This window comes from Condylura cristata, unplaced genomic scaffold (genome assembly GCF_000260355.1).
Source record: "Condylura cristata isolate star-nosed mole 26May11 unplaced genomic scaffold, ConCri1.0 scaffold00025, whole genome shotgun sequence".
NCBI classification, from domain to species: Eukaryota; Metazoa; Chordata; class Mammalia; order Eulipotyphla; family Talpidae; genus Condylura; species Condylura cristata.
In genome coordinates this window covers 14,121,234-14,142,515 of record NW_004567126.1, presented here as the reverse complement: position 1 = coordinate 14,142,515, position 21,282 = coordinate 14,121,234, and the positions used below count along the sequence as shown (strand labels likewise).

The 21,282-nt window shown below is 46.8% G+C and overlaps 2 protein-coding genes across 2 annotated transcripts; one reads left to right on the top strand and one right to left on the bottom strand.

Moving 5' to 3' along the window:
- The first annotated feature begins 565 nt into the window (after nucleotides 1-565).
- Nucleotides 566-8,967, top strand: PATE1 (prostate and testis expressed 1). Its single transcript, XM_012729389.1, has 5 exons — nucleotides 566-650; nucleotides 979-1,105; nucleotides 1,658-1,757; nucleotides 6,746-6,968; nucleotides 8,834-8,967. Exons 1-5 carry the CDS (start codon nucleotides 566-568, stop codon nucleotides 8,965-8,967), a joined length of 669 nt encoding a protein of 222 aa, XP_012584843.1.
- Nucleotides 8,968-20,446: 11,479 nt separating this feature from the next.
- PATE2 (prostate and testis expressed 2) lies at nucleotides 20,447-20,989 on the bottom strand. The gene is made up of 2 exons (XM_004688778.1): nucleotides 20,872-20,989; nucleotides 20,447-20,583 (listed from the first exon to the last, which is right to left on the bottom strand). Exons 1-2 carry the CDS (start codon nucleotides 20,987-20,989, stop codon nucleotides 20,447-20,449), a joined length of 255 nt encoding a protein of 84 aa, XP_004688835.1.
- Between the last annotated feature and the right edge of the window lie 293 nt (nucleotides 20,990-21,282).

Below are 21,282 nucleotides of genomic sequence, written 5' to 3'. Positions count from 1 at the left end.
CCCATCTTAAGAGGGGAGAGCAAGCTGAGCTGTACTGACTCAATGCCTTACACGAGCATCACTTCTAGTATGTGGCAGACTTGGGATTCATGCCTAACTCTGTTTAGCCCCAAGCCTAGCTTTATTTGCTTTGTTAAGGTGAGAAGCAGCTCACCACGGGGGAGGCAGCCCCTTTGTGAGAAGGCTCCTTTGGGGGTACCCTCTGAGAAGAAGATAAGGAGAGGGGAGCTCTTCCATGGCAGTTGCAAAACCAGGCTGGTGTTTAGAAAGTGTGCACATTATGGCTTTGTCCTTTTTGCATTTTGCGTGAATTTAATAATAAGCTTATTTATCCTGGGAAGGGGGAAGTACTAAAAAGAGGCTCCTGACCCGAGACCCCATGAAGCCAGGAGATGGCGCTGAGTAGTAGGAGCTGGGACAGAAGACAGGCTGGCAAACTACTAGCAAATAGTGAAAACCAAACAGGAATTTGAGAATTGAAACCCAGAAAAATAGCAATGGTTTGACTCAGGCCCCATTACACCTGGGACACTAAAATGTTGGCTATTTCATCAGTTTTGAAATTATGGACCCCCGAGGACTTGAGTGGACTCAGTGCTCAGCGGCGGACTTCCCTTTGGGGGAGGAACTTTTCCGGGATGAAGAGGAGGGTCCGTGTGGAATCTCAGGTTCTTCCAAGAATCTCACATTCTTCTATTACGTCTAAGCATCTTTCCTTGGAGATTTCTGAGACTTGAAGAGGGGCTGTGTCCTCTTTCTCCTCTTGTATTTCAGCACTTTCCTGTGTTAGTGTTTGCACTCCTCATAGCTCTTCCTTTCCTGGAGTAGGTCTAGATGCATCAAGTGCTCCGCTGTCCTTAGTCCTCCCGTGCCCACCTCTGAATGGGGCCAGAAGGACAGTGTTGCCTTGTTCCAGTGCGCTTTGTTCCCTTTATTCACCTGAATAGGCTTTTCACCACCCATCTGCTGCTCATTTAGACTTGAATGATCAGAAACTTTCTCAGACCAAGGCCCCAAGAAGAACATGTCCTGTGCCTCCTCACCCCGTGGGCTGGATCCCAGGCTTGGTCTGGTCCCAAACTTATCAGGGTTACACGCCTGTCAGGTACTGACCCAAGTCCACCTCCTGCACCCACCTCTCACCTCCCCCACGTCTGGAATGGCAGCCCCTCCACACACATTACTGCCCCCTTTGGGAACAGTGGTCTCTGCTGACTTCTGGTACTTGGGTCATGACCAGGGTCCACACTTCTCTTGGACCTCTTCTTCTTCTTCTTTTTTTTAAATGTTTTTATTTATTTATGCATACAGAACTGGGGTACAGGCCAGAGGTGCAGAGGTGGTGAGAGGAGTCACCAGAGACAGAGTGGGGCCAGAACAGGCAAATTGTCAAAGTGCACTGCTGAGGGGAGCAGCGGGCGGGTCAGGAGAGGTCTGTTGCGCCATGTGAGTCACCTCTGGGACTGGGGATCGAACTAGCACTAAAGCAGCTGCGGCTGGCTTGCAGTGCTGCGTTCTAACCCGCTGCACCACCAGGGAGGCTCCAGGTTTCTTCTTCTTGATGCTAGGTATACAACACTCCCTGCTGCGTTTTTATCCTTCTATGCCTTCCCCTGGGTCTTCCCCTGAGTCGTTAAAGCCATCTCTCTCTCTGTAGCTCTGGATCTTCCTCCATTCCTCCTAGCAGCTCTGTGGCCGCAGCCCAGCTGGACTCAAAAGGGACAAAGGCAAAGCTTTCCCTTCAAGAGAATGCTCACGTGACTCTGTTTCAGTGGATTTAATTCAGCAAAGACTAAGATAGTGAGAGGAAAATACGGCTGTGGGTGAACTACACTCAAGCGGTGACAAATTCAGCAGTGGTAGGGACAGAGGTGGGAACAGTAGTGATATTATAAGTACATACTCAGCCCCTGATGTAATATGAAGTGAGAGAGGAAGAACTGAAGAGAAGACTGATTTTATTTACACCAGGGTGTGGGTCACACAGGAGGAACAGACAGAGCATTTATGCAAACCCCTGAAGCTGACTTCTCTACAAGGGAGAGAAGGGGAAGGGTACAAGAGACAATTGGCATTTCGACAGGGAAGTGAGAGAGGTTCTCCTCAGTTGAAGTCTAGGGCATAAGTGGAATGGGTCTGTCTGCAGAGGGAGCTGACCAGAGAGGGCCTGGCCCCCCTGACAGATCCCAGACCCCCAGGCTTCTTCAGGGAGCCACAGATCCAACTTCTTCCAAGACTCCCACTGTCCGCGGCATCTTTTGGGGATTTTTCCAATTAACTACCTACGACCATTTATCAGTTATAGAATTTTACTGCCAATCATGTCATACTTCAGGAGTTTTAAAAAAATCATAATAAAGCCTTGTAATCTCTGGTTTATTGGTGCCAGCTATTGTCTTTCCACAGCTGGCCATCATAACATCAAGTTAGGAAAACACGCTGCATGTTTATCTAGTTTGATAAAAATCTGGATTCTCTAGTGCTAGTTGCTGAAACATGTGTATCCTTTCATCCCTCTTACCTTAATTTTTTTCATCAGAAAAAAGAGAAATAGTGGTATCTTTTAAGACTTAGGAAGGCTAAGTTATTAAGTCTTCATTTTTATAAAAAGATTTATTTATTTATGCATACAGAACTGGGGTACAGGCCAGAGATGCGGAGGGTGAGAAGATTCACCAGAGACAGAGTGGGGAGCAGAACAGGCAGATGGACGAAGTACACTGCTGAGGGGAGCAGTGGGCAGGTCAGGAGAGGTCTGCTGCGCCATGTGGGTCACCTCCGGGGCAGGCGGGGATTGAACTCATGCAGAAGTGGCTTTAGCTTCTTAGTGCTGTGCTTTAACCTGCTGTGCCACCAGGGAGGGCCACCAAAGACTGTTTTTATAGCTGAAATGACGCACTCAGTAATTGAGGGCTGTGTGGCCCTTGAGTGAGCAGGCAACTTGCTCAGAGTTCTCTGACATGGCCTTCAAGAACTGGGCAGTTTTCTATGGGAAGTAGACATTTGTCCTTAGCTGAGGTTGCCTTTAGAAAGAGTTGTCCTGGGTGACAACTCGTTTTTTCATGAAGTATATTGAAATTACAGGAAACATATTTTTGTTGTAAACGATGTAAGAGGAACAATGGAGAGACTTCCGGTGACTTCTTCATCCTTGAATCCTAGACCTAGGTCCCTGGTCACTTCAGTGCTCTGCGGAGCAACTGTCTAGGGATTGTAATTCTAAGAGAGACTCCCCAAAAACCCCAGGGGAGTGATAAATCTTACAGAAGAGACTACACACCAAACCCCCCCGAGACTCTTCTTTCAGGTTCTTTCTTGTCTGCAAATCTGCTCTTTCACATCCCTGAAGATGGTAGACTCTGGTTTTATCTAGTTCCTGCCATCTAGAGCTGTGCTGTTTACTTTTCTGAAGAAAAAGAGACAGGCTGTGTGGATCTGCCTTTAAACACTGATCTAGAAGAAACTGTTCTCTTCCTGCTGTTCACTGGTATAAACCCTATAGGTATTGGGGAAAACCCAGGTGCCTGAGGGGCTTCATTTTGTGGATCCCTGTCATCGTATGGGGGATCTGCCCAAACTGAGCTCCTTTTCCTCAAATCCTGTTCCTGACCACCATCCCCATCAACCTATTCAAAAAGGTCACCCTGTGTGGTTATCTTGATTATCAATGAGTTCTCGGACATTTGGAATATTCCCTGTTGAGAGTAGATATGTTTCTTTTAAAAATAATGAGAACTGGCCCTCCCTGGTGGCACAACCAGTTAAATAGCAGCACTGTGTATGTATCTGCAGCCACTGTAGCACGAGTTCAACCCCCGGCCAGGGAGGTGACCCACATGGTGCAGCAAACCTTTCCTGTTCTGCCCACTGCTCCCCTCAGCAGTGTGTTTCAGTCAATCTGCCTGCTCTGTTCTCCATTGTTTCTCTGGTGAGTCCTCTCAACCCCCAACCCTGCACCACTATCTGTACCCCAGTTCTGGTATGCATAAGTAAATAAATCTTTAAAAAAAATAAAAATAATGAGACCTATAAGAAAATAAAAATAAATTAAAACAAATAAAAATGATATCTGATGGAAGAGTATATTTCTTTTTAAGAAGCATTTTTATTGATGTGCATAGCTTTGGTGATGCAGATGAAAATCTTAGCCTGTAATCTCAACACCTAATCGTATACAGAACAGCATCATTAAGCACCCACCTACTCACTCTCAGGGTGGAGTCAAACTCTCCCCCTCCTGGGCCCCATCCATCTGGCCTGACATCAGGTGGGAAGGACCAGCTTCCCTGCTCCCAGGAGAGGTATGGTCATACCACTCCCCACATGGTCTAGCCTTTCTCAGAGAGGAGCAGTTTTCTCCCCAGTCCTCATCTTCTACTTTCAGGGTTTGTGTCTTTCCAATATGATGCAGTGGAAGCTTGACAGGATCAAAGTTGCTGAGCCTTATTCCACTTCTCTTCCCCTTGTCCTGAAAGGGAAGCACTTCAAGTTTCTGTGCTCAACTTTCTTTCGTCCTTTCTACATTCTGGCCACCTGCACTCACACCACTCACACTTCCTTTCAGCTGTAATGAGTGCCTGGGTGTGGATGACTCTGAATCCAACCCCCCCCCAGACCTTCCTCCCTATTCCTCCCTCCTTCTTTCCCAGGGGGTCATAGAAGACCACAGGATATGACAACAAAATCCTAGGTGGTGGGGTGGTGGGATTGGAATAAATCAGGCTCAGACTTTACCTGCCCAGCCTCTCTCTCCACTCCCCTGATTTTTGTAAAGGAGAAATAATAGGTCACAGATGTCCCTCGAGCAGATGTCCTTTAAAGGACTTCCTCAGTGTCCCCTCCCCTGGCCCTTGCTGGGGAAGCCCAGCCTGGAGGTATAAATAGGCACCTGACTGCCTCTGCTTTTCTGAGTCCTGTCTCCTTCCAAAATGAACAGGTCTCCCCTCCTGGGACTCCCCATCCTGTTCTGCTGCTTTGGAGGTGAGTCTCTGGGGCCAGCAGGTGTGTGCCGGGTCCTGGTGTGTGGCAGGCTTCCCACAACAGAGGTCCTCCTGTGGGAAGCCTGGGGTAACAGAGGTTGTCACGCCAACACCACACTACCACCCACAACACATCAGGTCCCTTGTCCTTTGCCTAAGTCTCCTGCCCTCCCCTGCCAGCTGGAAAGAAGTGGGTTATAGAGAAATCATGATGATTTTCCTAGAAGCTGTGAAGTGGGGATTGCAAAGAGTGTATCTTCTTTTCCAACAGTACTATCTGGGGCATTTTTGAAGAGAGATCATTCAGGTGAGCAAAAATAGATCAGGGGTGTGGCCAAGGAGGGAGAGGACGGAGGAGAGGGGGGAAGGAGGATGTGGATGGGGGCCGGGTGGATGCTGTGGGTTAACAGGAGCACAGGGAGAGACCTCAAATTTCCAGGTTCTGCAACCTCTTCCCACATGATGGGTCTGAGTGGGAGTGAATTTTAAGTTTGGCAAAATAGCTTGAGCAGCAGTTGACAAGGCTGGGAATGAGGGTAATAAAGAACAAGGAAAAGGGAGAGAAGGAATGTTTGTATCACAGCACCACGAGCCAACTCCAAAGGCAGCACCTTCTTGTATCTCAGCGGCTCCCCACCAGTGTTACTTTCCGGCATGCCTAGGTGAGAGAGCACATAGAGACAATTGAAAGGAAGGGAAGAGACCTCCCTGGTGGCGCAACAGGTTAAAGCACTGCAAGTGAGCCACAGCTGCTCCAGTGCAAGTTCAATCCCTGCCCCTGGAGGTGACCCACGTGGCACGGCAGACCTCTCTTGTCTCGCCTGCTGCTCCCCTGGGCAATGTACTTTGTTGACCTGCCTGTTCTGCTCCCCACTCTGTTTTTGGTGAGTCCTTTCACAGCCCATGCACCTCTCACCTGGACCCCAACTCCATATGCATAAATAAATTTTAAAAAAGTATTTATTTATGCATACAGATCTGGGGTACAGCCAGACATGCAGGGGCAGTGAGGGGATTCACCAGAGACAGAGTGGGGAGCAGGACAGGCAGATCAATGAAGTACACTGCAGAGGGGAGCAGCGGGCGGGTCAGGAGAGGTCTGCTGCGCCATGTGGGTCACCTCCAGGGTGGGGATCGAACTCATGCTGAAGTGGCTTTAGCTTCTTAGTGCTCTGCTTTAACCCACTGCGCCACAGGGAGTGCCTATAAATAAATCTTTTTAAAAAGAGAGAGAGAAGAAAAGAAGGGAAGAAGGCCAGGGAAAAAAGGGTGGTGGGGCATTTATCCTCCGATGAGCTACGCTGCATGCATCCTAGGGGTGGTAAGGAAGTCTGAGAGACACGAGAGAAATGAAACAATCTGAAAGAAGGGAAGAGGTGCAAAGATGCTGAGATGGGTGACTAGGATTTGTGGGGGGACATACAGGACCTGGAGGGGCCCCCGTTAGGAGCACCGGAAGGACCTGCAGTCTTTACAAGGCCGGCGGTGGCTCTAGGCTGTGGCTCTGGGCGGGACTCGATCTCAAGACAACATTGCAGATTTCTTTTCTTTTCCTTGGTCAGCACAGCCCAGACACTACGGATTAAAGGAGCGCATGTTTCTAGTAAGTACTAAAGGACCTGGTTGTTCTTGGGGCCGTTCCTCGGTTTCCTAGCCCTCCAGCTTCTTTCCCTTGGACATGTCTCAGGCTGGCACTTCAGAGACCACGAACTCTGGTGTGTGATCTATTTTCACAGAGGTGTGTGCTCGCCTGCTCTCTGACAAAGGCGGGGGACGTCAAGCTGGCTGTAAGCCAAAGGGATGGGGACCCCTCACCCAGCCATGAGAAATCTGCTCTCACTTCTCTTTCTCTCTTCTCTGGCCCCATAACAGAACTCATTAAGTGTCGGATGTGTCACTTCCAGTTTCCAGGACAGAAGTGTTTGCGAGGCAGAGGACTATGCTTAGCAGCAGAGCATGAGGTTTGTGCAACTCTGAAGATTTTCACTAGTAAGTTGTGGGCTGGGGACGGCAGAGGGCAGCGGAGGCAGACAGAGGTGGACCAGCCACAGTGAGAAGGAGGGACCTTGACACAGACACATGTTTATGCAGACCTGTGATGCAGATTCCCCAAATTTACACAGTATTGTAAACCAATGGTAACACAATCATTTTTAAAAAGATTTATTTATGGGGGCCCTCCCTGGTGGCGCAGCGGGTTAAAGCACTGCACTAAGAAGCTAAAGCCACTTCCGCATGAGTTTAATTCCCGTCTGCCCCGGAGGTGACCACATGGCGTGGCAGACCTCTCCTGACCCGCCCGCTGCTCCCCTCAGCAGTGTACTTCGTGGATCTGCCTGTTCTGCTCCCCACTCTGTCTCTGGTGAATCTTCTCACCCTCCACATCTCTGGCTTGTACCCCAGCCCTTTATGAATAAATAAATCTTTAAAGATTTTTTTAAAGATTTATTTATTTATGCATACAAGAACTGCGCTATAGGCCTGATGTGCGAGAAGTGAAAGGTTTCACCAGACACAGAGTGGGGAGCAGAACAGGCACATCAACAAAGTACACTGCTGAGGGGAACAGTGGGCGAGACAGGGGAGGTCTGTGGCGCCTTGTGAGTCACCTCCCTGGCCTGGGATTGAACTTGTGCTGCAGTGGCTGTGGATAGCTTCATAGTACTGCACTTTAATCCATTGCACCAACAGGTAGGGCCCTGAACCAATGACTTTTAAAATTAAAATAAATACATGAAATAAAAATCAAAAGGAGACATCTGACCTTACTATAGGCAGTCCTGGGGTGACTGACACTTGCCCCATCAAATGCCACAATGAAAGCTGGTGGAGGTGTTCACTAAGGCCTAAGGGTGTATTGCTGGAGCCAGTATTTTGAGAAGCTTGAAGAAAACAAAGGAGACTGCATTAAGGCCTAGAGGAAGGGACCGTGGTCAGTGGCTAAGTGGAGACAGCAGCAGCAGCTCCTTGTCTGTCCCTGTCTAGACTTCCCTGTGGGTGGTTTTAAACTGTGGAAGCAGAAGTGCTAACTAAAATCAACATTAAGAGGGTTGAAGTTGAGACCCTTCTCTCTGGTCTCAACTAAGTGCAAGCTTAAGAAGCTGTGTGCACAAGAGAACTGCCTCTAGGCAAGCCAGTCATTTCAAACACACAGACATCAAGGTTTAGGATGTTGCTAAAATGGCGGGTGCCCGGAAGATCAGGCTCTCAATCAGGTGGATTTTAACTACCCTCTTTATTTTCCTCAATGTATGGATAACATCAGATATATTTATCAGACCCTACTCAAGTTCTCTTTACCTACTGAAGCTTTTGAGTAATGTATGTTCGTCTCCCTGAGAAGCTCGGGATTGGGGCAACCTTCCCAGAGCTATCTGGAGGTTGCTCCCAGACTCAGGTGCCTGCTCTTGATTGTTTAATAAACTCCCTCATTTTACTTACCTGGAATTGGCAGACAGCAAACAGAAGATCAGTATCAGCAATTGATGCTGTCTTAATGGCCCTTGATGGGTAAGGCCAAACCTCATGATTTCTGTTTGCCTACCCTTCGCACTAAGTCACCCTTTGGCACCTATAACCCTACATAAACCAGTGTTAAGATTTTCAATGGAAACTCCAACTTTTGTATTCCTTGCTTTGCTGTAATCACTTTCTCCCCACTCCCCAACCCTCTCCCAATAATTTTTGCAAAGTATGTTGACATTGTCTTTCTTTTGGGAAGCCCCCAGCTTGCAACATCTTCCAGTTCTTCATATTTGAAGAACAGAGTCTTGAACCACACAAGGTTGCTTTTCCTTGTTGAGAAGGAATAGAAAGAAGTTTCTTGGCTGATGTGTTTCTCCTTGCTTCTGCAGCAGATGGTGCTCCCTGGTTAACCGTCATGGGTTGCAAGATAAAGTGCGCTAATGTGAACCACATAAAGTGGAGCAACTATTTGGTGAATTTCCGGTGCTGCAGGGGCTATGACCGGTGTAATGAACACCTCTAAATATGGTGGGTCTTTGTGTAGTTTCAATCCCTGAGAGTTGTTGTCTTAACCTCTTCACAATGGTTTCTCTTAAAAACACATCTTGGGCCACAGACCCATGGCTCTACCTTCTGATTGGGTAAGAGAAAAGTCCACTCCTTGTTAGGTCCTTAATCTTGAACATGGAGGGAAGAAGGGACGGAATGTGGGGGTAGGTGAGGGAATTGGAGGCTGGAAAACACTTTGAGAACAAAATCAGCACATCCTGCAGGTTGTCACAAAATCAAGTGCTTTTTGTGTGTACTTAAGTTGCTTCAGAAATGGGAGATAAATCAATTCTTTTCCCTTCCTTCTGTGGCAGGATATTTTCATGTTTTTATTACTTATTTCTCTCTGCATTGTTTTTCTTATCACACTCCAATTAAAGCATATAATCCTGGCCTCCTGGGGAGTGATGGGCATAGTGAAAAGAGATGATTCAAGTCTTCTTGAATGTTGCTCATGAATGCTATACTCAGAGTGAAGAGAAGGGTAGACCATAGAAAGGAATTTACACCAGAACCAGGAAGAATGATTTTCTCACTCCTAGAGTGAGATTCTCTTTAGGGTTAAGGGTCAGAAGATAAGAAGAGAATTATCTATACTTGTACCCCGCTTCCCTAACAAACTGGGGTAGGAAGACCTGCAGGGTGTTTCCAAAGAGATGACACCGCACACATTTTTCCATGTCCGAAGCATGGAGGAAACTGAGCTATGTTGGATCTGAGGAAGCCAGGTGATTCTGAGCACTGCTCATCTCAACAGCAGCCTCTGTGGAGAGCTGTCCCGTGACCAAACGTGCCCCTCCCCCCACTCCACCTCTGTCTCACACACAGTGGTCTTCCTGTATATATAATGAAAGGTTGACTGTTTTTACTTAGGTCTGCTACAAAGACTTCTACCACTTGTACTACCATCATGCTACAGGTCCTAACAAGTACGGCAAGGCACAGTAAAAATATAAAAGGAGACACTTTAGAAAGAGGTAACTTACATCTCAGTAATTCCCCCATGAATTGTTGTAATATCTAATATTTTCATTCTACCCAAATAAACTAATTATCCAACCCTGAATAGGAAAATCTATCCTAGTTTTTTACTTCTGAACATGCTAAAGTAAAATATTTATCAAACATTATGTAACTTGGGGAAAATGCCAATATGCACATCATGCAACTATTTAAAAATTAAACCACATATTAGAATAGTATATCTATTTATGCAAACATAATATGGTAACAACAAATAAGCGTTCAGAAGTCTGGGTGCCCAGAGGGAAGTGACCAAACCTGGGATGATATTATATAGGTTTATATAATCACAAAGCTAAAAATTAAATGTAATGGTCTGCAAATTCTAACACAGGAAAATTAACATGTCAAAAATAATTTATCAATCTAAGCCAGTGAAAAACAATTTAGGGATTAATTTTTGTCATTTCATAGAATATTATTTTTGGGTAGGAAAATACAGAAAAGATCTGAAACTCTTCTCTCTCCTTGACATTGTTCAGTAGTGAGGTAGGTGCTCTCCTTGACATTGTTCAGTAGTGAGGTAGGTGCCTGTAGATGAAAGACACCAGTTTCCTACCAATGAGTGTGCTGAACCCAAGACGATGTTGAGATATTTACAGTGAAATATATTTGAGTTTGGGTGGTAGAGTGACTCACATACCTGAAGACAGAATGAATGGCAAACACTCAGCCAAGGGCCCCTTCTGATCTAATCTGTGTTGGCCATGAGAACAAGGTAAGATGAATAGAAGCACAGTAGCCCTGTGAACAGGAGCAGCTGCCTAGTAAGTGGTGGCAGACACTAAGACTCTCCTGTCTTGGACCCCACGAGTTAGAGTCTTCTAGTTCACATGACTTTCTGCAGTCCAATGTTTAATACAAGCCCTCTCTAGCCCTGCCAAATACTCTTCTACCTTCCACCCAAGGATTTCTTCTTTTTTGTACCTATCTGTTCAATTTTCTTTCTCCTAACCTTTGCTCATAACCTTGACCAGACTTTATTGCCTTTACCAGAAACTTAGAACTCTGACATTAGCCCAAGTTTAGCATCAGGACTAAAGAGCAGGTGGTATAGAGAACAAAGGTGAGGAATTTAATCAGAAGGTAGAATTAGTTTTTTTGTTGTCTACATGTTCAGTAAAGGAACCACTGACACAGGACTGATAAATTTCATAGATAGATCTAATGGAATGGAGAAAGAAGGTAGGGTCTTGGTTTGAGAAATGGAAAAATGATATTGTCGACGGGTATAAGATGGGCAAAGATAATTGGAAGAAAATCGTTTAAGGATCTTAATTATTTTAATGGTATTCATCTGTAATCATGTCAGTATAACTCTATCTTCATTTTCTTCTTCATCATCACCTGGGACTCTTTCTCTATATTTTCTTTGAATATCAGGGTTTCTTTCAGGAAGATTACAAAAGTCTTTATTATTGCAGCAATGCGTTTCTTTCAGAAGATCATGGAATATCTGTGTCATTCCCGCATCACAAGGATCACAAGATAGTTTTGTATAGCGATACAGATAAAGTCCTAAGTAAATAAATAATAAATAAATGCTTAATCTCACCTTCCTTCTAGCAATGGCTTCCCTACAAAACCCCACTGGTTTTCTGCAGACTAGCATGAACCCTGAGGCTGTGTCTACATTTCACCTCTGACTCTAGATCTGATCACACAACAGTTGCACCTCCACCTGGTTCTGCATGGAAGAGAATCCTGCTTTCCCCACTCTCTCACGCTCCCACTTCCCTCCACAACTTGACTCCTGAGATGGTGGGGGCATTTGATAATATTTAATGTCTCTCGCTAACTCCACTTACCTGTGAGACGATCACTAAAATAAAAGTGATCTGTTGTACAACTCCTGTTATAACTTAGTACATTAAACTTCCAGCAATGTTTCATCGGGGTAATGCACTGGTATCCATCAAAGTAGTCACATACTTTGCAAAACCGCGCTACTAAAGAAAGAAAGTTGGAGAGCAAAATTTGAGGGAAAGTGATTCTGCTTCACAAGCCTGTCCCTACCTGTAAACATTTATGCTGTTTGGTATAAGCCTCACAAGGAGGAAGTGCACATCCTTCCCAGCTTTTGTCAGAGTGGGTGACAGTTAGAACTCTCCAGGGGTCAAAGACACCCTCCTTGAGAGACCACCAGCCCCCCACCAGCCAGGGCCAGAGACAGGAAACAGAAACTGGAGCAGTGAGAGGAGAGAGTGGCTACAGCCAGGGAGGACACGGGCAAGGTGTAAAGTCGGCATGGATGTCCCTTGTCATTGTGGCGTCATTTAGCCATGAACTTGCAACAACTATACCATACTTTTCATTGTCAGGACTCTGTCTCCTGGGAAGAGAAGAAAAATTCTCCTTAATCCTTGCACAAGAGTCCCAAGAGTCAAGTTTAGAAGTCCCTCTCTTTCTTCCCGCAACCTCTCCCTACCCATCAAGGCCTCCCTCACCAGGCCTTACCTTCGTTCATCAAGAGCACTGTAAATACACCCAGCAGAAACACCTGGGATGTCCTGGGGTCCATTCCTGAGAAGCTTCCAGTGTCAGCTTCCAGCTTTATTTATTCCCATCACCTGCCCTCAGGCACCCCACTAGAATCACAGCATCATAAATCTCAGATCAAACCACTTGATTCCTCTCTACCGTGTTCCCAGAGAGGGTACATCCTGTCTGTGTCCACATCCCTCCAGCTACTCAGGGCTCAGCCCACCCATTTCTTTTATTAGACCTTCTCAAAAGAAACTCATTCAGCAGCTGCAGGGTGTATCTCCCTGAGACCTCTTTATTGATGTCGATTCCAATGAACTGCTGTTCGTTGGTCCACACAGAACAAGGTGACCTTCACGTCTATATCATGTCCTTTTGCACATAACAGAACTGATGACCTGTCATTATGTTACAGGACAGGGAGAGAGGGGCACCATGAACCCCCAAACCTGTCTGCTCTAAATAGCTTCTGCCATCTGTTGCATCAAGACGAGACATAAGAGCTTTAATGGAAAGGAACTTTAATACAGTGAGAATACAACACAGAAGATAAAGAATATAATTTCTAAATCAAACACCTGAAGTGACCCATCCCCTCATGGGCAAAAGGCAACCCAAAAGAGATTGGCTCAAAGCAAGGCCTGAAAGCTGCCACAAGCCTAAAGCACCAGGACCCATAGAAAAGGGTCAGACAGGGCCAGACAAGTCTGAGAGGAAAAGAGCAAAATCAAAATTAATATAAACACTGCCGTAGAAACCTCCCTACAGGCCTCTCACCCACATCTGTTTCAATCAGTCCACGGCCAAGAAACTCACCTGTCTCTCTGCTCCATGTGGCTTCCTCAGGTATCCTTCTGGCTCTCCATCCTGCTTCCTTCCTCTTCAGATTCCTTCTCTTCTCTGCTCAGCTCCACCCTCCTCCGGGGCTAGGGGGCAAGGAACCTGGAACTTCCATTTTTCCTGGGGACCCCCTGTCACAACTGAGCTTTCTTTTTGGTGCCACAACCATCTTGGACACTTGCTGAGCAAGATCCAGAGAGGTACTCCATCCTTCACATGGCAAGTCACCAGGACCTCCGGCACTGCCCAGCTATGGTCTCATGGCCCAGCTTAGTGTCCTGCCTGAGGGTGGAGGGGACAGCCCAGAAATAAAGTGTGAGCAGGGAAAGATGATGCATTCATTTTTTTCAAGGGCAACAAAGACCATCAATAATTGCAGTGGGACACACATTGGGTCAGGGGGAAAAGGCGGAGACGATGTGTTTGGATCAGTTACCAGAAGGTGCATGGAGAAGCAGAGAAGCAGGAAGTGAATTCTCCATCAGTTTTCTGAACTGACCTTACTTTCTTCACTGTGAGTGTGTGTACATATAGACAAACTTCCTTACTGCACTTCCATGTTCCTGTTTTGTTTGAGTTTCTCCAGAAAACTTAACCCATTTGTCATTTTACAGTTTTTCCTTATGCATATTATTTTACTTTGCTCCTCCCAAGTGTGAAATGCCGGAGTTTCGTGTGCTGTGCGGAGAATGCACGAGTTTCATGTGCTATGTCATCTGCTTTCTCAGCACCTGGAAGGATGCTTTGCACATATCAGAAAGCCACAAATTTTGTATGAATGGCATGACTGGGATGGTTCAGCTTCAAGGCAATTGTGCCTCATCCAGATAGCTTCCAATTCCAAGCAAGCAGGGTGAGATTCCTGGCCTACACCTTGCAAGTACAAGTTACTGCACAGAAGACTGTGTGTCTGGAGTGCTGGGTCTCCCTGGCAGTGCAAGGGTTTGAGGCATAGCACTATGAAGCTATCCTCAGCCACTCATCTCGAGTTCGATCCCTGGCCAGGGGGCTGACCCACGTGGCACAGCAGACCTCTCCTGACCTGCCCCTGCTCCCCTCAGCAGTGTACTTTGTCAGTCTGCCTGTTCTGCTCCCCACACTGTCTCTGGTGACTTCTCTCACTCCCCCCCAACCCCCCACACCTTTGGCCTGTACCCTAGTTCTTGTATGCATAAATAATTAAATCTTTAAAACAATTTAAAAATGAAGAAGACAGGCAGTGCTAATGGCAGCTCCCCCTGTCTTGGGGACAGAGGAGGTGGGACCCATTTATGTGAGTGGCCTCATTCCCATAGCCAGGTTCACATTATCTCTGGGATCAGCACCAGTGTGCTACCTACCTGCTGTGTGGCTTAAAATAAAAGTTGCCGAGCCTCTCTGAACCTCTGTGACCTCATGGGTGGAAACAAGGACTAGCAGAGGTGTATCTGGTATAGTTGTTAGGACTTGATAGAATTCCGATAGGGACAGTGGCAAAGGGAGGGAACAGACATTAAGACCTACTTGATGACAAGCAAATAACACTTGTTTTCTTTAAATTCCACTCGCCACTATGGTTAGAAAAACCTGATGTCATCCTATCGTTGAAGGTGTGTGGTTCTTAGTACTGAAGCATCTTTCCCCAGGTAGCAAAATACTCGCCTATTTGTTTGGTCGTTGCTCCTTGTTCAGTGAGCCAGTGTCTTCTCACTCCACGCATGGTCTCCTTGTTACAGTCAGAGAAGCCAGGCCCTCCCTAGTGACGCAATGGGTTGAAGCTCAGCGTTAGGAAGCTAGTCGCAGCCGCTTCATCATGAGTTCGATTCCCTGCCAGGAAGGGGACCCACATGGTGCAGGTCTCCTGACCTGCCCACTGCTCCCCTCAGCAGTGTACTTTGTCAGTCTGCCTGTTCTGCTCACTGCTCCGTCCCTGTGGCTGTACCCCAGTTCTGTATGCATAAATCAGAAAAGCTGTCCCAGGCAGGGGCTCTAGGGTGGCCCCCAGTCTGTTGTATATTTTTGGGTGGCAGTTGCTGTTGACAACCTCTTAGAAGACCATTATTAGCTCAAGGGCCTTCCAGAAAGTCAAGGTGAACCTCTGCTCTAAGATAAGTGATCAGACTCTGAGTAAAGGGGACATGGGGCTTGCCAGCCTTCCCCAATCCAATGACTCACCTGACCTCTCTCACCTGAGTGCGATGGCCTGACTGGGAGGCTTCCCACGGACCCCTCCAGAGAGGCCACGCAGGAGCCTCCCAGCCCTTCCCGTACCCTTCCTGACATCATTAAAGAAGAATGTTGCCTATTCCAGAAAAAGACAAAAGTAAGACATCAGATGCTGACAAAGAGGGAGTGGGGAGGAAAGTCTGTGTCCATTTAAAAAGAGACAAGGAATCCCTTTGACTGGCAGGGCTGTGTTCATGATCAAGCTTTCACCGACACACCAGGGGCCCCAGGATTTACAGGCTGCAGTCTGGGATGTCATTCCCATGGGGATCGCCTTCCTGAGCCTCACATTTGGGACAAGTAAGACAGAGGCAGCCATCCTTGGGTGTAAGTCCCAGTGGGTCTGAGCTAAGAGTACCAACTTTATGCCCCCAAGCAAAGGTCTTATTCTTCCTGGGGAGTCGCTCTGCACTGGGACCTGGACAACTGGATCACACTGTGGGCGGGAGTGCAGGCTCTGTGCAGCCTGAGTCTTCCTCCTATAGTCTTTCCAGACAATTTTGAACATTTTCTCAGACTAGTAGTACAGAAACTTTAGAAGTATATCCCACTTATTAAGAAATAAATGAAATTCCCTTTGTGCCCCCACACCTGAGAAAAATCCTTATCTTCAATAATAATACTTTTACAATCTAATTTTAACATTTATGTCAAATATTTGTAGTTGATGTATGTGATATTTTGATTTTCTTATTTTCAAAGATTTATTTATTTGTGCATACAGAGCTGGGGTACAAGCCAGAGTGCAGGGGTGAGGCGAGAGCATTCACCAGAGACAGAGTGGGGAGCAGAACAGATCGACTGAAGGGAGCAGCGGGTGGGTCAGGAGAGGTCTGCTGCGCCATGTGGGTCACCTCCGGGGCCAGCGATCAAACTCACACTGAAGCCACCACTGCTCGGCTTAGCTCCGTAGTCCAGCACTCCAACCCCCTGTGCCACCAGGGAGGGCCCCATATTCTGATTTTCTGTTGTGAAATCTGCACCCTGTCTTTGTACCTCACCGTTCCCCCTGGCATGTGAGGCCCAGAATGGGGCAGAATCGGGAGCTGCTCCCCAGTTAAGCCCTTCCTAAACGCTGATGTGGAGCCTGTCTCGTAGACTCAGCCAGAAGATTCCACTTAGTCTGTCAATACCCCTCCTCCCGGGGTCTTAGTGGGGGTCACAGGCAGACCTCGGGCTCCAGGGGCCACCTCTCCTCCCACAGAAGGACATGCAGGCCAGCCAGCTCTTCCCTGTGTCTGAGCCTCCAGCTCTGCCAGCCTGCTCCTGGGACCCAGAGCCGTGCTGTCTCCCATCCACCCCTGGCTCCTACCCAAGGCCTTCCCACCCCTTGTTGTTCTTTCCTGGATGGGTGGGGGTGTGGGTACACTAGGTGGGACATGCTGTTCTGCCCTGTTCTGCTCCTGTCATGCCAAGGGCACCAGCTGCACCTGCCTCCATCCCCACAGAGGGAGGGGAAGGCAATGGATTGAGACCAAATGGGCTCTTTGCAGTCAGCCCAAAGTTGGGTTTGCATTAACCCTGCAGGGGGACAGTGACAGGCACAGGCTGCAGAGAGAATCAAAATACTAACAAAACTTCCCCAAGGAGCACTGCCTGCATTCAGCAAGACCCTCTTCAGCCCCTCACCTCAAGCAAGCACTACTTCTAGCCCCACACAGCAGGGGGGAGACCTGAGAGTGGAGTCCCTGGTCCCAGGTGAGTCAGGGACAGACTGAGACTTGGGCTCTGTCAGAGCTTGATGTGGGCAGGAGAGAGGAGGGCTGACAGCAGTTTCTTTTCCACAACAGTTTCTTCTCCCTCCCACCTAGCCTGCCCCACTCCTAGGCCTGTAAGGGGAAGTGGGGAACGGGTCAGCTAGTTCTCCTGATATTGAGACCTGCCTCACACTCTAGATCCCCTTAGCACACTGGATCAGACCCCAGTGCTGCCTGCAGGCCTGGGTCAGATGACAATGGAGTGAAAGTTTTGACTCATGCTCAGCACCTCCATCCATCCCCACCCCAGTCAGCTTCCTTTAACACTCCTAATTTTCTAGCCATCCACAACCTTGGAGTAAGGCCTTGCAGACTGAATGGTCAGACTTGGGCATAGAAGCGACATAGGCCAGACTCTTTCTTCTACACCTAAGAAGCAGGACTGAACTAGAATTGTGCCACAGTGCAAAGGCAGAGGGAGAACTGGTCCGTGTCCTCTCAGTGAGGTGGTCAGGGAGGTGTCTGATAGGTGAGGCGGGTGTGGAATGTGGATTTGGGATCAGATATGGATTCCCAATCACTACTTGTCACTTGCTCTGCTCCTACCACAGGCCCAGTTCGGAGTTTAACTCTTTTTTTTTTTAATTAAAAAGTTTATTTTTACATCATTTTGCACATTTTTTTTTTCATCTCAATTGTAATTCCCACGGGTTTCCCATCACCAAATCACCCCTGTGCCACCACCATAGCGGAGTTTAACTCTTTTAACTTCGTTAAAAAAGAGGGTAATCATCTGACAAAGAATCACAACAATGACTTCTTCACCAGGCTTCCTCCAAAAGATGTCTTCATGACCCCCTCTCCTGAGGATTTGTCTGGACCTTAGACTAAGATCCAGGAGAGAGGGATTTGCCTTGAAGCCTCTCCTTCGAGCTGTTTCAGGAAATTCCTTCTTATGCTGCTGGGTTTTTCTCAGGCTGTTAGAGCAATCACATGTGCATTGGACAGATGGGGCAAAAAAGCTACTTGAATATAAATTCTGGAGCCCTTGGAACAAAACAAGGATTTATGCCCTGATTTATTTCCCATTATGAAATGGGAAAAAGGGCCCAGGGCTTCAAGGAGTGAAGACAGTGACTCATGTGGCAAAGTCCAGACATTCTGAAACTAGTTTGCCCTGCAATAGGAGCTCAGACCTGGACAAGGGCCACCACTTGGAGCTGTAACAAGTTCAGGTTTGTCACAACAAACATTCACTGCATCCTTGAGGCAGAAGCACTGATCACAGAGGATTGGCAGGCCAAGTCTTTTGAGCCCCAAGGAAAAACACTGATCTCTCTTTTTATTTCCCCCTAGACTCACTATTTTTTTTTTTTTTCAGAGAAGAACTGGGGTGTAGTCCAGAGGTATGGGGGTGAGAGGGTGAGAGGAATCACCATAAATAGAGTGGGGAGCAGAACAGGCAGACAGACCTACTGAAACACACTGTTGAGGGGAACAGCAAGGGAGACAGGAGAGGTCTGCTGCACCCTATGCGGGTCAGCTCCCTGGCCGGGGCTTGAACTCAGGCAGTGGTAGTGATGGTGCTAAGACTTAACTATTAGGCCACCAGGAAGGCCCTAGACTCACTTTACTATCTCCATGATTCTATGCGTGGGTGAGCCCACATCCAGCTAGCAATAAAACTACCTTTCACCCTACCTCAAGATAGCCTCATTCCATTGGCTTTGCTAATCTGCTTGTCTATTTTGAACTAGTTGTCTTTGTGCCTTTCTCCATCATGACTAGGACTCCTGAGACAGGATTATATTCTCACACAGAGGAGACAGAATACACCAAGCCAAGAAGAGGGGTGACTGGTTTATTGTATGCATTTCACACAGCATAAGAAGAGGGGTAACTGGTTTATTGTATGCATTTCACATAGCATAATAAAGGGAAAAATACTTCATAGAAATCCTGGCCAAGAAGCACAGTAGGCCTCACAAAGAGAAAAATGCTAGGGTTATTCCATATTCCAGGACAGCGCTCCATCTTGCTTACAGTTCCACATCAGTGGTGCTCTGTTTTACCCAGTGTCTGCTTGCTTCTCTTTTCCCCACTGTGACTTTCCGCTTTCTCACACTTTCTGCTTTGTTGTACCTTGATCTTATCTAAGATATTCGGTAACCAGCATATCACCTCCTGGTATCTCCATACATTCTATTAGCTTCAACTACCATGTCACCTACTTTTTTTTTTTTTTTTCACTTCCAACCCATGCTTTTATTTTGTTTCTGAGCTGCAAAGACTATGTATCAATAGATCTGATCTTGTACTATTTTTTTTAATTTTAACATAATAGTTTGTTTTTACATCATTTCGTGCCTTTTTCCATTTCAGTTGTAAACCCTGTGGGCTTCCCATCACCTGTGTGCCATCACCATAGTCCAGCATGTCACCTACTTTTTTTAATCGACACTCTCCCTATCACCCACCCTAGGCCAATTCTGAGAAGCTACTGACCGGCCCTCTTTGTACAAGGCCACCAGGCCCAGTTCAGTCATGCGCTGCCTAAATACCTGGTCACCAAGGCCATGATAATTCAAGCCCATTCCACCCATTCCAAATTTTCTTTCAACTTAGTTTCCACCAACTGGAATGCTCTTAAAATTTTCCTGTATGCTTTATCCTTAAGCCTGTCCCATTTTTTTCTGAACTGAGATTCCCCCAAGTGTTCTTCCAGAGAACAACCAGGGGGAAATAGGAGTTGACCCTCTTCAACTCCTGTCATAGGCCAAGAGAAAGTTGCCTTGGGTGCCAGGGTTCCTCTGAAGAGAATCCCAATCCAGAGAAGTGGGTGTCAATGAGGATAACATATAGTCACAAGTCTCAGTATAAGGTTAGAGTTGTTTTGTTCTAAGACTTTGCATTTCCATATAGGAGATAAGTAATGATTTCTAAATCCAATCCTATCTATCCATCATAAGGAAGCCCAACCCACCTGTGAGCATTAAGAATTTTCAAAAGTTCACTCCCGTGCTCTGCCATTAACGAGACTCAGCTATCCTCCCGTTTCGCCTTGTGACACTGCTCTTTGCAATAACAGTCAGCTTTCTCATTTCTATCAGGAGTTAGAAGCAGAAAACAAATACAGGTTTGGGGGGAAGAGCTAAAAAGAATGTGAGTTGAAGGATGACCCCCAAATCCAGGAGAGATGTAGAACTAACTTCCCTCAGGGATGTTGCAATAGTCATTGTGTTTGCAACAGATAAGCTCAATCTTCTTGCCAAAAGATAGAAAGTTGATGTCCTCACAGTTGAACATACATGACAGCCTTGAATAAAAATACATACTCCTCCCTGGGGAGGGAGATAGAGGAATACAAGTGTCATGACTCTGTTTCCCCTCAATATTCCCATGAGTAACCTCTCTTCAGGTCCTCACTAACTATTCTCTAGGCCCAACTGGCCCAAAAGGCAGATTTTATTCCTTAACTGATAAGGGACCACAAGCTCACTATGGTCTTATGGAAAAGTTTACCCTTGCCATGTCCGATCTTTACCCACCCCTCTCACCCACACACTCTAAGGGTAAAAGAATACCACTGTCTCTAAGGACAGAAGGTGAAGGAGGTAATCCCCATTTACCTTTCTTAGTAAGAATGTAAATGTTCTCGATGGCACAGGACTGTTGGTACTTGAGGTTGCAGGAAGTCATGGTGTCATAGCAGAAACCAAGATGAAATGTCCTACAGGCATAACACATGTGCGCAGTCCCTGCCAGATACAGAATGAGGTGCTTAAAGGACACAGCCAGGAGAAGGATCCAGAACTGGGGTTTCTCCACAAGAACTTTACTATTGGCTGGTGGTCCTTAACTTTTCTGTCTTCCTTGATAATCTTGTGAAAGATAATGTGCAGACAAATCAGAATTCATATAAAATGTATCCATGATGGGCCCTCCCTGGTGGTGCAGCGGGTTAAGGCACAGCACTGAGAAGCTAAAGCCACTTCCGCATGAGTTCGATTCCCACCTGCCCCAGAGGTGACCACATGGTG